We start from the raw sequence: 14889 nt of genomic DNA on the forward strand, positions 1-14889 counted from the left end.
ACTTTGATAGTTAACACCCACAGAAGCACCGGAGTACTCGAGTTACCTCGCCCATGACAGCCGGGTGCATAGGTGTTCTTTCGTGTCTGGTTTCGTCTCTGTTTCCTATGGAGAGCTGCATGAAAGTGCTGTAGGCGACCAGGAGAAAAGTGTTCGGGTGGATCCAAGGGTGGATCGGGGTCCAGAAGAACCTGAAAGCAGAGGGGACAGTGTCTGGGTCACTAGCCAGTGACCAGGAAGGAACCAGGCGATGTCAAGAGGCAATCAGGTGAAGAGGTGAACCTTGTCTCTGTAGCCACGAGGACCAGGAGGCGTCGACGACGACCAGGTGCTGGATTCGAGCTGTCCCACGAAGGATCTTGTTGACTTCGGTGTCAGTATCTGGATTGGACCCAACAATCCTTGACAAACGCAATCCACGCAGGATGGGGAGATTGGCTTCAGGTCAGACCAGCAAGGTCTGGGGAACTTCTCCTTTGCAGGGAAGCTGGAGCAAGCCTGGAACAACCAGGCAAGCGGTGTTGTTTTAAAAGGAAGTCTTCGTAGGGCTCACTAGCCAACGGGCTAGCAACCGGGAAGACGCGTTGAGCTGAAATGCTGGCGCAGGCCCCATGCGGCACTCGTGAAGGGCTGAGCTTCGGTGCAAATGCTGCTCGGGTCTGGGGCTTCTCAAACCCCAATGCACAACTTCGAGGGTACCTCAGAAGCTGCACGTTTAGCAAAGAGCAGGTAGTTCAGGGTGTCCAGTCCCACGTCTCTCGTGTCCGCCACGGGTCTCAGCTTTGATGTGGATTGGAGTCGTAGAAGTCTGGAAGTCCAGTTCCTGAGTCGCTGAGTCTTCGGGTTCCAGCGGGAGCGTTGATAAAGCAAACCGGCAAGTTACTGGTGGTGCCTGTTTGTACAGGGTGGTCACTCCTTGACCACAAGGGAGATGTCTTCAGTCTTCCAGTTGGTATGGAACATCGAAGGTCCAAAAGTTTTGTTTCAGAGTTTCTTTCCAGGATAATCTAATGTCTTGAGACACAGCTCCTATCTTTATAATAAACTAAGGGGCTGGATTACCTGCTAGGTCCCTCCTATGGGTGGAACCTGGGAAGGGGGTGGTTAAACCCCTTTCCCTTTGTCCAGTTTAGCGCCAGAGCTGGGCCTGGAGTGCTCCAGCAACTGGTTTGAACCGGGCTATGCATGGAGCACCTTGTGTGCCCCAGGCAGTGTCTGGAAAAGCATCTTTCCATTGAACCCACCCTGCCCCAATTCACTACAGGCTGTCTGGGGAGGTCCTAGCACTTCTCTCGACAGGAAACTTATTGTCCAGGCCTCCCTTGCCGGAGTTTCATCCAGCTGCAGGAGGTCAGACTCGTGTCTGTGGCAGCAGCATCCATTTTGTGATGCTGGGGCTCTGTTTAACTTAAACCGGGTAAAGAAGTAACTACATGTCTTCTCCCTCTAGAAGGGTGGAATGCTACCCTCGGGGGGGGGGGGGGGGGGGGAGTAGTATTCCAAAGTGTTTGACACCTTACACAACATGTTTTGATAAAGCCAAACCAAAGTTAGCATTAACTGCGAGGATTATAATGCACTTAAGAGTATATGGTATGGCTATATCATAGAACAGCTATAAGGACATGGTTCCGAAAGCTGCAGACGAGCTCAGCTCATGCTAGGGAACCATCTCACATAAAACCAAGCACTCTGCCTTCAGGATTGTCAAGGCATAGGAGTGACTTATAGGCATATATGTGTCTATATATATATATGGGTAGATCTAGGTATACTATATCCAATCAAGGGGTGATTACACCACCTTGCCCATGATGAGTGATCAGCCTGTGGTGTCAGTTTGGATGGCCAGCCAGGGGTGGCATAATTCATGCTGCAGCCCCTGGTAGGCCTTGGATGCACCTATGCCCTGGGTACCTATGGTACACTATACTGGGGCTCACAAAGGTGACCCAATACCCAATCAAGTATGTACCTAAAGTACATGGAGTCCATTTTACAGAGAGAGCAGAAAGCCTGGGGCCCTGAATAGCAGGATCCCAGGCCAACTGAGTCGAAAACCAGCTAAACACTAGGCAAAAAGTTGGGGTAACCATCTAGTCAGATATCCACCTTCCTACAGCATCCGAAAAACTAAAGGGCACATTTCTTAGCTTGTATTTGAAAGGAGCCACACCACTTTGAACTTTGATTTTATATTCATATCCCTTGGTTCTCCCTAATCTGTTACTGAAAACTGCCTTATACTTTTCCGACTAGTTACTATCTGGCACCATCAACATTGGTGCTTGCCCTCCCTCTGTAACTAACAACATCTGAATCTTTTCACCTGGCCTTAAAGTAATAAACAAACAAGCCTTGATGGTACCACCCTAGTATGTTTCTTTGCTAAAAATACTTCCTTAAAAACCACTTTGGCTTTAGATTTTGTGTCACTTGAAATAACCCATCAACTTAATCTTTCTCACATCATAATTCACTGGATTTCTATATGGTGGGAACAATTGTATATCCCCGCACTTTTCATGAAACAACTCATCAGTGAACATTGTCATCCTTGCTCCTGAATCAACTGAAAGGTTCATAACTTCTCATCAATCCTAGTATTTTTGTACGGGTCTATGGACTCGTACAACCTGAACAACTAAAACAACCTCCCATTCACAGCTTTATTAGTCTTTGAGCCTTCACTGGTCACTCTCTCAGGCACCAAATTCACTTTAACCTTTGTAGATTGACAAACCTTGGCAAAATGTCCCACAAGTTCTGAAAGTGACATGCTTGGCAGGACAGGTGCAACTATTGGGTAATAATTGGGGTAATCCCACTTTAAACAAATGTTCTTTTGGCTAAAGAATCCACCCTGGACTTCTTTCTTTTTAACATACTTCTTATTCTGCACCCTTTGTTTTTGTTTTGTTTTTTAAATCTTTTTTATTGTTTTCATTGTAAGCATTGGCAAAAAATCAGGTTGATCACAATCACAATTTACTATTAATAAACATTCCCATATGAGTAATAGTCATTACATATATATATATATGTTTTTGTAGCTCGTGTGGTTCCCCAGGCAATGCCTCTATGTACCTCTTGTTGCTCTCCCTATTGTTCCTCCTCCGAACTGTCTCCAGTTCGATCCGGTGGCGGCTCACATATGTCTGCCCTGAACTTATTCCAGGCTCCCCATATCTTGTTCCATTTCTGGGGGCAGCCCTGATTAATAAATACATTCCTTTCAGCCACCATGGCCATGTCCATGTTGCTGCACCATGCCGTCAGTGACGGCATCTCCTCCGCCCCCCCATTTTTGAGCTATATTTCGCTTTACACTCTTTGTTTTGAGTTCAGATTATCCCAGTCTGCTCTCTGTGTGTCAATTATTTACTTTAATTCTGGGATAATTCCATGCTCTTCACAATATATGTAATTTCTAAAGAGGTTGAATTCTTCATAGACCGCAGCTTCTCTTGGACTTTCTCGTCCCAAAAACGCACCACTATCTGTTCATGGATGAGTTGAAAAGTGAAATTCTCAAACTCTCATTCTACTGCAAGTAGGCACAAAGCACCTACAGAGCAATCAATTGATTTATCCTGATGCTGTTCCCTAATAAAAACAACTGTCTGTTCGCTATCAAACTAGGTTGTACATCAAACTGCTTTTCTGATTTCTTTACAGCCAACATATAAACATCATCTATATCTTCTTCCTCTTCACCTAATTCATATGATGACAGGTGTTAGTAAATCGACTGTCTCTCAAAATCTAGGTTGTGTTCTAATAAAAATATCTTCCTTTCAGGACAGTATCTGTTCCCTCCAATAACACCTAAATACATGGTAAATGCTCCTTAACAATTTCTCCAGGGGATGAATGGGTCACCAAGTGTCTGGAGAAACGGTGGCGTAGCAATAACACTCTGCCTGATTGTAACAAAACTCATATAAAGGTTTGACGATATACGTTGTGAATTATTGAGACTACGCATCTACTAGCTTTATAACTGGACTACCCCTCCCTTAAAACATACATAACCACTTTAAATAAACTTACCAAGGCAACAATTACTTTGAAAAAACCGGAGTAACTTGGTGTTTCTTTGAGACTTGACTTTGTGACGTGTGCATATTACAGGATGAGAGATGACACGCCCTTAATAGAAATGCCTCAGGGATGCAGTCATGAATATCGAGTGGTGCTTTAAAACGATGTCTATTTGACACCAAACTATTTCTAAATGTTCGCACATCACACATTACGCTGTACAGTAAGAATACCTCACTATTTGAATGCGCAGAATGCTCTGTTGAATTCTATATCTTGTGTGTGCATCAAAGATTGTAACATGCTGGCTGTAGGGCTCGGGGCTCACCGCTCAATGCGAATGGAACACTCTGGCCGAGCGGAAGGAATATATATTGTGTGTGCGGACTGTTTGTGCAGCTGTGCAACGGTGTGGCTGAACTGTAGAAATATGTATTTTGTGTACGTGTCACAGCTTGTAAAACAGACTGTTTGTGCTTGCCAAACCGATATGGCCAACGACGTAAGATACACTTGTAGCACTCCGATTTTGTGAGTTTGCAATATGCAGACTATACAAATATGTCCACCGACTTAGTTTGTTTGTAACCCAAAAAACTGTCTGGGCTCCCCAAGCAAATATGGCAGCTTACGTAGAATATGTCCACATGCTTTATTCACAAGTTACTTAATCCGCAACACTAATCAAGCAGAACACTGGGATTGAACCTCCTGGCCGTGCTCCTGCCAATGTAGAAAGTACTAGCCAGTGCCACGTGTGACTGAAAAATGTGCGTTGTCCTAGTGCGCGTGCACCCAACCCTAAACGGTAAAGACATCACCTCCAGTTGGGTATTTCTCATCTAAAATACACGACATGCAAAGTGAATGTCACTCCTGCTTGTTGATTCTGGGCTGAACTAGCAATATTCCACTCCGCAACAGCAGAGCTCCATTCCAAGCCTCCTTCAGAAAGGTACAGAATTCCAGTTCTCGGTCCATGTTCACACATAGGCTCTGGACTGTGGCCAACTCGTCGCCAATATTGTAGTACTTAAAGTAACCAAAACACCTAACACAGCTATTTGAGGTAGAGTAGGTGTATTGTACGGTCTCTAACAGCCTCTGGCTTCAACTGCCAGATAAAAAGCATTGGTAAATCAATCCTCCAAACACATTCTAGAATCCTAAGCGCTTGGCACATGGAATATAGACCAATGATTATATCACCACAATGGCTTATGACGATGAGGTGCTGGGATCACTGCGGAGAGCTTTGTAACAATTGTTCCGGTGTAGTCGGATTATGGTGGCAGGAGATTGTTACAGGATGGAAGGGTCAGTTACCTGGTAAACATGGGTTATGATTGTCATGTGCCGGGATCACTGCTGGTACCTTTTAGTCCGTTTGTAACAATTGTTCAGGTGTAGTCGGATTACGGTGGCAGAGATTGTTACAGGATGGATGGGTCAGTTACCTGGTATACATGGGTTATGGTTGTGATGTGCCGGGATCACTGCGGAGAGCTTTCAGTCTGTTTGGTACAATGCCCTGACAAAGGATCATTCTTTCAGATATGTCTTCAATTGGAGGGGACAGCAAATTGTAAGCTCTAACTGCTACAGCTTTCTCAACGTGCGCAAAAAAAGTGGAAATCAGGCCCTTGTTAATTCTGTGCCACAACATGAAGGGCCGCAGTACCAAATTAAGAGAGTAACTGCGAGGTTTGGTTTAGTGAGCATGTGTAGGTCTGTAGCGCCTTATCTTTCGCATTGCAGATTATGGTGGTAATACAAGAATTATAGCGCAACCTGTTTTGGCCGTAATGTTAGTGAAGTGACAAAATATCAACCTCGATAGCAAGAATGTAATGTAGCTATCTGCTTGGGCCCAGAATGGCCAGTACCACTGTACAAACACTGAGGCAAAATAGTCTATCTTCGGTTCTGATCCGTCTTCTGTTCTTTCCTCAACAGAGAAAGAGGCCAAGAAGGAGCCAGAGGATGGTGACGAGCCCATGGTCGAGACGGAGAGTGAGAGTGAAGCTGAGCTCGCTGGATTCTCGCCTCTGGTAAGGAATGACTAGATAGACAAGAGAAGCGGTGGACAAGACTGACTGGTGTGTGCCCAGGGTTTGTATTCTAATAATAATGTAGGTGTAACGAGGTAAGTGACATTTTCCTTACGACTGGAATGCAGTCAGCTGAGGGTTCAATTCCCACCAGATGCATCATAAGCCTCTTGACAACTGAACACAAAGTAATAGCAGGAAGAGGATTGTTGTTAGGCACACTATCCTTCTCATGTTGGAATGTTTCTTCCTCTCTGTCTGCTTGCCCTTGGCCGTCAGTGTCGCAGAAATCTGTTGTATATCTTTAAAGGGGTGTGTCTGCAGGCGTAGTACACTCCTGCCTTAGAGACAGACCTGCATTGAGTGCAGTACTTAGTGCCTACAGGGCTTGACAGACGCATGTGTGATCTGGGGGCTAAAACTTTACCAAAATGTCTCCTGCACCTGAAGAATACTCCTTCTATTTCCAAATGCTTACTATTAAACATTTTAATTTAGAAAGCGCCCGAATCACCCCATAAGGGTATCGCTGCGCTAAGACTCCGTAATCAAACAAGGGGAGATGAATCCGAACAGTGTAGTTCTCAACAGCTTTCTAAACACAAGATAGTCCGTACATTGACGTAAGTGTATGGGGAGTTGATTCTAGTAGAGTGGGGCAAGGTGGTGGAAGGCTTTGACACCCAAGCGGGTTTTTTTAAAGCACGGGATATGAAGAAGTGCTTTAGACCCAGACCGCAGGGGCCTGGATGACAAATAACAGACAAATTTGTAATTTAAGTAACTGGGACGCTAGTTGTTTACAGATTTGTAAGCAATACTGCAGATCTTAAATTTAATCCTCTTCCGCACCGGTAACCAGTGCTGTTTTTGGAGAAAACATATTCTTTCATTCTTTTTAATGAAATTCAGTTTTAAAGTAAACATTACACTAATTAAAGGATTATTCCTAATCTGCCAGTGTCTCACAACTAGGTACTCCAAGAAGGGTACAGGGAATACTCACAGGTCCTGTCCAACACCATGGAGCTGCTTCAGAGGGCAACAGCGTGTTCATGTCTGGTTACAGCCCATATTTTAACTCCCATAGAGCCTCTAAATAAAAGGTGCGGGGAACTCTATGGTGTTACTTCACTTAACACACTATCTTACGCTTGTTTACAACCCTCCCTGCATGCTGCTCCCGAGCCATTCCCAGATTTCACGTCCCATCTCCCTCTCCCAAGGGCAGACCGTGAAGCATCCTGCTCCATACAGCCTTTTTAATAGCCCCATTTCACATAGTACTGACACGGAGACAGCTGCTGCAAGGGGCACCCTAAGATGCATCCTGTAAAAAGGACCAATTCCCAGGTAGCTTCCCACTGAATACACTGCTCCAAGCGGCCACAGCTACATAATATTCTATCCACTAGAGCGCCACCAGGAGCCTACTCCCAGACAGTATTCCATTCATAAACCTCTCTTAGGGATCCTTACCATGTCGGATCTAACTTCACGAGATGCTCTGTGGGTGAAAATTCCCCCAAAACATTGGAAAATGGCAAATGTTTTGAAAACATGTAGATAAGGCACTAAATGAGACTACTATTTGAGAAACCAGCATGTCGTTCAATAGAGAAGCCAGCTGAGGCCTTCTTAAGAAGGATCGCCTATGGGTAATCAGAACATGTGGGGTCCTCTGGTGTGAAGGCATTCTGACTGGATCTAGCCCCATGTCTCCTGTCTGTTCCAACAGATAGATGTGAAGACGACTGCTCTGGCATTGGCGATAACCGACTCTGAACTTTCTGATGAAGAGGCTTCTATTCTGGAAAGTGGTGGATTCTCTGTCTCCAGGGCCACCACCCCGCAGCTTACGGACGTCTCTGAAGGTATGTGATTTCAGAGTTGCTTTCAGGTGATACATGGGTCAGATTTCTGGAGAGAAGGGTTGGGCAGCTTCAAGGCAGTGCTGTCTGAATAGAAGACTGCCTTACACCCATTTGCTCTGTAATAGCGAGTAGTGTTCCTGCTGTTAGTATGAAACCTCACCTCCATACCTCTACTGAACCTGTGATGGGGTGTGTGTCGCTAATTCATAACATAAGTCAGTTTGCACATTAGCAGAATGCATGCTAAAGTCTTACCAGTAGAGCTTGTGTATGTTTTTAAGGTATGGACTGTTGTGGACAAATGCCTCTTTGACGCGTGTTTGACGAACCCAAGAGATGTTTTTTCCATGCACTGTGTTTCTGAAACAACAAGGTTTGTAGCATCATTTGTAGATTTTGCCCTGCTCATCCTGCCATCTAGTTTCAGGAACACTGCCTGTCACCACAACTTAAGGGTGTGCCTGTCACTGTACAGGCCAGGCTGTGTGTACTTCACAAACACTGTGATGAACACGCATGTGCCAGATGTGACTATCTCAGTAACTGTAGGATGTGCTGGTTCCCGTTGGTAACCAGCTGGACATGTACCTTTATACACCTCACCACTCAAGATACCCTCCCACCTGTACTTCCTTCCTCACGTGATGCTCTGTGTGTAACTTCTATTCTCCCAGGATGTCCTGTATGAATTTGGATGATGCACATTGTTCCACTATCCGCTGAGAATCCAGGAAGTGAAGGAAACTCTGCTCTTAAAGCTGAAACATGAACTCCTCACTAGCTGTTACTGGCTTTGATAAGCATCCCACACTAGTAAGATGGCTGCTGATAATGTGATCCATCACATTTGTTTCTATGGTTAGTTGCGCCTGTTGTCCTTTCTGATTGCGTCACTCTTGCAATGTGGTGCTTAAAGTAATCCAGAGGCACTCGTTCTTCGGCTCAAGAGTACGCTTGCAGGGGCCGCTGCTGCTAGCGCGTGGAAGTGCTCAAGCCACACCTAAGCTAGCCAAAAGTTTGTCGCTTACCCGATCAAGTTAAGCAGTATCCTTCACTTTTTATAGAGCTTCAACTTTACTGTAGATATTTCGATTCACTACCTTTTTCTGTCTTTCTGGACTGGTGGCACTAGTCTGTCTTCTAGACACCGGTAGGATAAAGCTGCACTGTATGTTCTAGCTGCTTGAATGGTGGAAATCATTGCCAAATTTTGTAATGAGTCCAAAGCCCACGCTGTATGTAAGGATATTTATTCAAGACGTACCAACTGCAGATGGTGCTCCCTCGCCAGACAGCGAACAACTGACCTGAGCGAGAACCACCAATGGACTACAATAGATGACAACACTAGAACATGAAATGTACATGTTCGAAGCATATGAGCTGCAGATCTCGCACTAAGCATTAGATCGCCATCTGGTGTTGGGCTGAGATGATTGCAGTTTATTATTGTCTTGGAAGAAGTCTTTGTAGTCACAAGATAGGTGACTCCTCCCTTGGACGATAGTGCGCATGGGCATTGACTCCATCCTTGGATTGTTTTTTTCCGCCATTGGGTTCGGATGAAACTTTTCCGCTCCAGTTCGAAATCAACTTTCCAAATCAGTTCAACGCGAAGAAACTTCTTTAACTCTTCGGATTAAATTCCAAACATCTATAACCTTCCACTCTACTTCATCGGCTCGATTCCAGTCGTCGACGTGGTCCGTTTGGCCTATCCATTCTGTGAGGCCTACAGCTCATGGAAAGGACGCCATTCAAGAAATGCCCCCAGTGTGGAGCAAAATTCCCGCTCGGTGACCATCACAAGGTCTGTAACCTGTGCTTATCACCTGAACACGACGAGTCCAGCTGTCCAGCCTGTGCATCCTTTCGATCGAAGAAGACCATTCGAGATCGAAGGGCCCATCGACACATCATGCAGAAATCAGCTCCGACACTGGTGGACATCTTCGAAGGCCCAGATGTCCTGGAAGAAGATTCTGAGGATCTCAAAATCGTTTCAGAGGCAGACGACTCCGATGACTTCATCACGCCGGGTCAAATAGTGAGTACTACTGCCTCAACCCCCCCACCAAAATCGAAGGCAATGGTCGACACTCCGCCTGCTGGGCCCAGTCGAGACCGAAAACATACTTTAGGAGCCCCTCCTTCGGGCCCGGCTCCGAAGAAAATCGAAAGGCCTTCCGGTAACTCGGGACCAAGCAAATCGCACCTACCAATTCCACCAGCATTGAACACCGAAACCAAAAGAAGTCCTGGCTCCGAAACTGGTTTGACTTCTAAAGACAAACCGGGCTCAATCTCCAAAGCCCGTAGACAAGATGGCTTTGAACGCTTCTGCACCGAAACATTCAGCTTCTGCTCCAAAACTAAACCCTCGGAGCCAAAAGCTACGCCAAAGGACTCTAATACGCCTCCTAAGGCTAAGGACAAAAACAAACAACAACCCCGCTCGGAACCGAAAAAATCGGTTCCCTGTCTGGAATTCCATCACAATAGACAGGTGGGTGACACAAATTGTCCAGTATGGCTCCTGCCTAGAACTTACAGCTACCCCTCCCGTATACCAGGCAGCGTCCCATGTCCACAGAACATCTTGCACTACTAAAACAAGAGGTTCTCTCATTGCTTCAAAAGAACACAATAGAGATTGTTCCCTTACAACATCAAGGAACAGGGGTTTACTGGCTCTACTTCCTAAATCCCAAGAAGGACGGGACACTGAGACCAATTCTCAATCTCAGGCCCCTCAACCTAAATATACACTCAGATCATTTTCACATGATCACTCTACAACAAGTGCTCCCCCTATTACAAGAAGGCGATTTTCTTGCCACACTAGGGGTCAAGGACGCCTACCTCCACATTCCCATACATCCTTCTCACAGAAAGTTTCTAAGGTTTGTACTGGACGGACAACACTACCAGTTCAAAGCCCTTCCATTCGAATTAAACAATGGTTGAATATGTACAATTACACAATCTAAACCAACCATGCAGGAGGAAAAGAAAATATGCTGGAGGTAGAAGTGCACGTAGCAGGTGCCCTCGGAACACATCCAATGAGACACAAATGCAATGGTTGGTTGTTGTCTCGAAAGCCAATGCAGGAGGGGGAAGTGCATGGAACAGGTACCTTCAGAAGCATCTGTGACTCTGGGTCGGGGAAGTGTGTAGTTGTTGTGCCTGCAACGCTAACTATGACAAAAAAGTAATTAACTAGAGTCTGATACGGTGGCAGGGTATACCTCGCTGCATCTACAAACAATGTTTTTAAGGTCTTAACACAGTTGCATATAGTTTGCAAATAGTCAATGCCCACCTCCCTAAACCAGCCACCCGCAATTCCAGCCACCCACAATTGGTTTCAAATACAATACATAAGCACAAAAGGTGGGAGAGGCATTGGATCCTAGGCAAAATATCTAAGGGTTTAAGTCCCACACAAGAAGAAGACTGCGATGACCGAAATAGTAGGTTCGAGGCATATGGGCTGCAGATCACACACTAGTGCATAGATCGCCATCTGGTGGTGGGCCCGTATGATTACACTTTGTTGTCCTGAAAGAGTCTTTGTATGGTAGTTGACTCCTCCTCTGGAGCATAGTGCGCATGGGCATCGACTCCATCTTCAGATTGTTTTTTTCCGCCATCGGGCTCGGATGTGTTTGTCGCTCGGTTCCGATCTCCTTTCAACCCCCATTCCTTGATTTCTACCGTCTGTATCGTTTTCGATCGCGACTTCCTACATACTCGCGTCTAAAAAGCCTACACTTCTCGATTCGGGGGGCCGTTCGGCCCAACTGCACCATTGGTCCTTCAGCTCATGGAAAGAACAACCTTCAAGAAGTGCCCTCAGTGTGGACACAAATTCCCCCACACTGATCTACATGAGGTGTGCAATCTGTGCTTGTCCCCAGAGTACGAGAGCCGAGATTGCCAGCCCTGCGCTTTGTTCCGGTCCAAGAAAACTATCAGGGATCGTTGAGCGTGAAGAGTCATGGCACAATCCTCTTCATCGTCGAAGAGACTCCACTCGATCTAGAGTCTGAAGAAAACAGCTGGAAGAAGTTGTTGTTTCCGGAGCAGAGGATTCAGCTGCCGAAGAGCAAGCAGACGATGACGATCCCCTTCCAGCTGGTCAACAGGTCGTGAGTACAAACATCGACCCTGTTCACACCCCTACACCAGGCTTTGGTTCCACCTCTGGGTCCAGGTGCATATCCATTACAAACTTCTGGCGGCTCGACTACCAAAAAGCCCCTAGGCGACTCCGGGTCGAGTCAGCCTGTCGGTCCCGAGAAACAAAAAGTCCTTCAAAGAAGACTAACTCCGGCAACAAAGCTAACCTTGGTACCCAAATCGGTCAAGCCGAAAACAAGCTTGGCATCGAAACCAAGTTCCACACCGAAAACTATCGAACCGAAGCAAACTCCGGTACCGAAACAAGTCGAACCAAAGTCCACTTCAGCACCAAAACACACTTCAGCACCTAAAACTGTCGACCTGAAACAAGCGTCTGAACCAAAATCTCCGGGTATGAAAATATCCGATCCGAAAAAGCACCAGCCAAAGAAAGCTTCCGACCTCAAGTCTTCGGAACCGAAAACAAAATATGCTCCAAAGACTGTAATAGACACTGCTAAAACTTCTAAACAACTTGGCTCCAAGCAAGAAAGGTCGGTGCCGAAGAAGGATGCTTCCACAGAAAAGCTTTTCTGTCCAGATCCAAAACAAAAAACTCTTCTTATTCATCCAAAAACTGGACATGTCATTACTGCGTCTGCTAAAAGGAAGCAGGACCCTCCTACCACACCTCCAGTCCCCCTCAAAAAGCATGCTCAGACTTCTCCTACAAGGGTACCTTCACCACTTCCATAGGAACTAGACCTTGAATTTCCCCTGCACATTCACCATTCATCCCACACGGCCCTGCTGCAGCAGATGATGATGAGGATGAATACAGGGGGGATGGACGATGAGCAACCACTAGATGACCAAGATAATATTCCAGGACCACCATATGATCCTTGGGAAGATTATAAAGCAGCAGATGCTCCAGATCTCCCACAAGAAGATACATACCCTTCTAGACCATCTCCTCCAGATGATACTAAAGGGTTTACACAACTCATTTATAGAGCATCAACCTTTCATGGGGTCGATCTACACAATGATCCAGTAGATGACGACTTTCTTATGGACACATTACCATCACATAAAACCACAACCATCCTACCAATCCTTAAAGGGGTTGTAAAGCACGCTCCTGAGGTATTTAAAGACCCCGTCCGGGCCAGGGTAATTAATCCCAGCTAATTCACAGACAACAGGGGATCTTCCACCCCCTGATAAAGAGTCCAAACTTCTAGATGCTTCAGGTAAATGCATGATCTCTCAGGCAGCCAACGTCTGGAGAATTGATAACACCTGAGCTCTAATAGCAAGGTATGATCGGGCTCACTACGATGAGCTTGAAACACTTATGCAACATTTGCCAGACAAATATAAGACCAGGGCTTCCGACTTAATACAAGAAGGTAAGGTCATTACTAATACTTTCATCTGTTGCGCTTTGGATACTGCTGATGCAGCCTCAAGGGCATTAAATACCGGCATACTTTTACGAAGGCATGCCTGGCTGCGCATCTCTGGTTTCAAACCAGAGGTATAAACCAGTATTCTTAATCAACCTTTTGACCAGCAACATCTTTTTGGCCCTACAATTGATACAGCACTAGAAAAAAAAAATGAAAAAGGATACTGACACCGCATAGTCCATGGGAGCTTGACAAACTCAAACTCCCAGAGCGTCCTTTCATCACTCCTCTTACAGGGGTGCCTCCAGAAATTTTCCAACTGATACTGCCGCCTCCTCTTACAAAGCACCCACCCAATCCTCTTACAAAGCACCCACCCAATCCTCTCCCAATAGAGGTTATTACAGAGGAAGATATAGAGGCAACAACACTAAAGGTAGAGGCAGAGGTAACAACAACCATACTGCCTCCACTCCCAAACAGTGACTTCCCTCCTCTCCTACCAGACCATTACCCTCCTGTCGGCGGGGAGGGAGATTACAACAGTTCCTCCCTGTCTGGAACTCCATCACAACAGACAGGTGGGTGAGACAAATAGTTCAGTCAGGGTATTGCCTGGAGCTCACTTTCACTCCTCCAACAATACCATTCAGACAGCATCCCATGTCACAAGAGCATCTAGCACTTTTAATACAAGAATTTGCCACTCAACTGCAGAAAAACGCAATAGAACCAGTTCCAGTACGCCATCAAAACACAGGAGTTTACTCCCTATATTTCCTTATCCCCAAAAAGGACGGCTCCCTCAGACCTATAATAGACCTGAGAGCCCTAAATCTTTACATACAGTCCGACCACTTCCATATGGTCACATTACAGCAGGTCCTTCCTCTGTTATAACAAGGCGACTTCCTTGCTAGCCTAGATCTCAAGGATTCCTACTTTCACATTCCCATCCACCAAGCTTACAGAAAGTACCTTCGGTTTGTACTGGGCGGTCCGCATTACCAGTTCAAAGTCCTCCCTTTCCGAGTGACTGCAGCACCTCGAGTTTTCACAAAGTGTTTGGCAGTAGTAGCAGCACACTTGAGAAGGGAAAATATCCATGTATCCCCATATCTCGACGATTGGCTAATAAAAGCCAAGTCATGCCACTAGTGCGTGCAGCACACACCAGACCATTCACCTGTTACACAAACTCGGGTTCACTATAGACAAAACAAAGTCACATCTCCAACCATCCTGGTCTCAACAGTATCTGGGTGCCACAATAGATAACTCCAAAGCACTTGCATCCCCCAATCCAGCAAGAATACAAAGCATGCAAGCTATCCTAAAAAAATTCCAACCGCAAGGCTCCCTACCAGCACGAGTGTT

The 14889-nt window shown here is 45.9% G+C and overlaps 1 protein-coding gene across 1 annotated transcript in view; it reads left to right on the forward strand.

The window, feature by feature from the left end:
* The window catches only part of RETREG2 (reticulophagy regulator family member 2), a 113892-nt gene that overhangs the window by 81706 nt on the left and 17297 nt on the right, over nucleotides 1–14889 (forward strand). The window contains exons 7-8 of the mRNA XM_086954414.1: nucleotides 6001–6095; nucleotides 7834–7969. Coding sequence (XP_086810540.1) covers nucleotides 6001–6095; nucleotides 7834–7969 — 231 coding nt within the window. The remainder of the gene's footprint in view (nucleotides 1–6000; nucleotides 6096–7833; nucleotides 7970–14889) is intronic.

The sequence above is a fragment of the Lissotriton vulgaris genome, chromosome 2_1 (genome assembly GCF_964263255.1).
Source record: "Lissotriton vulgaris chromosome 2_1, aLisVul1.2, whole genome shotgun sequence".
In the NCBI taxonomy this organism is placed as follows: domain Eukaryota; kingdom Metazoa; phylum Chordata; class Amphibia; order Caudata; family Salamandridae; genus Lissotriton; species Lissotriton vulgaris.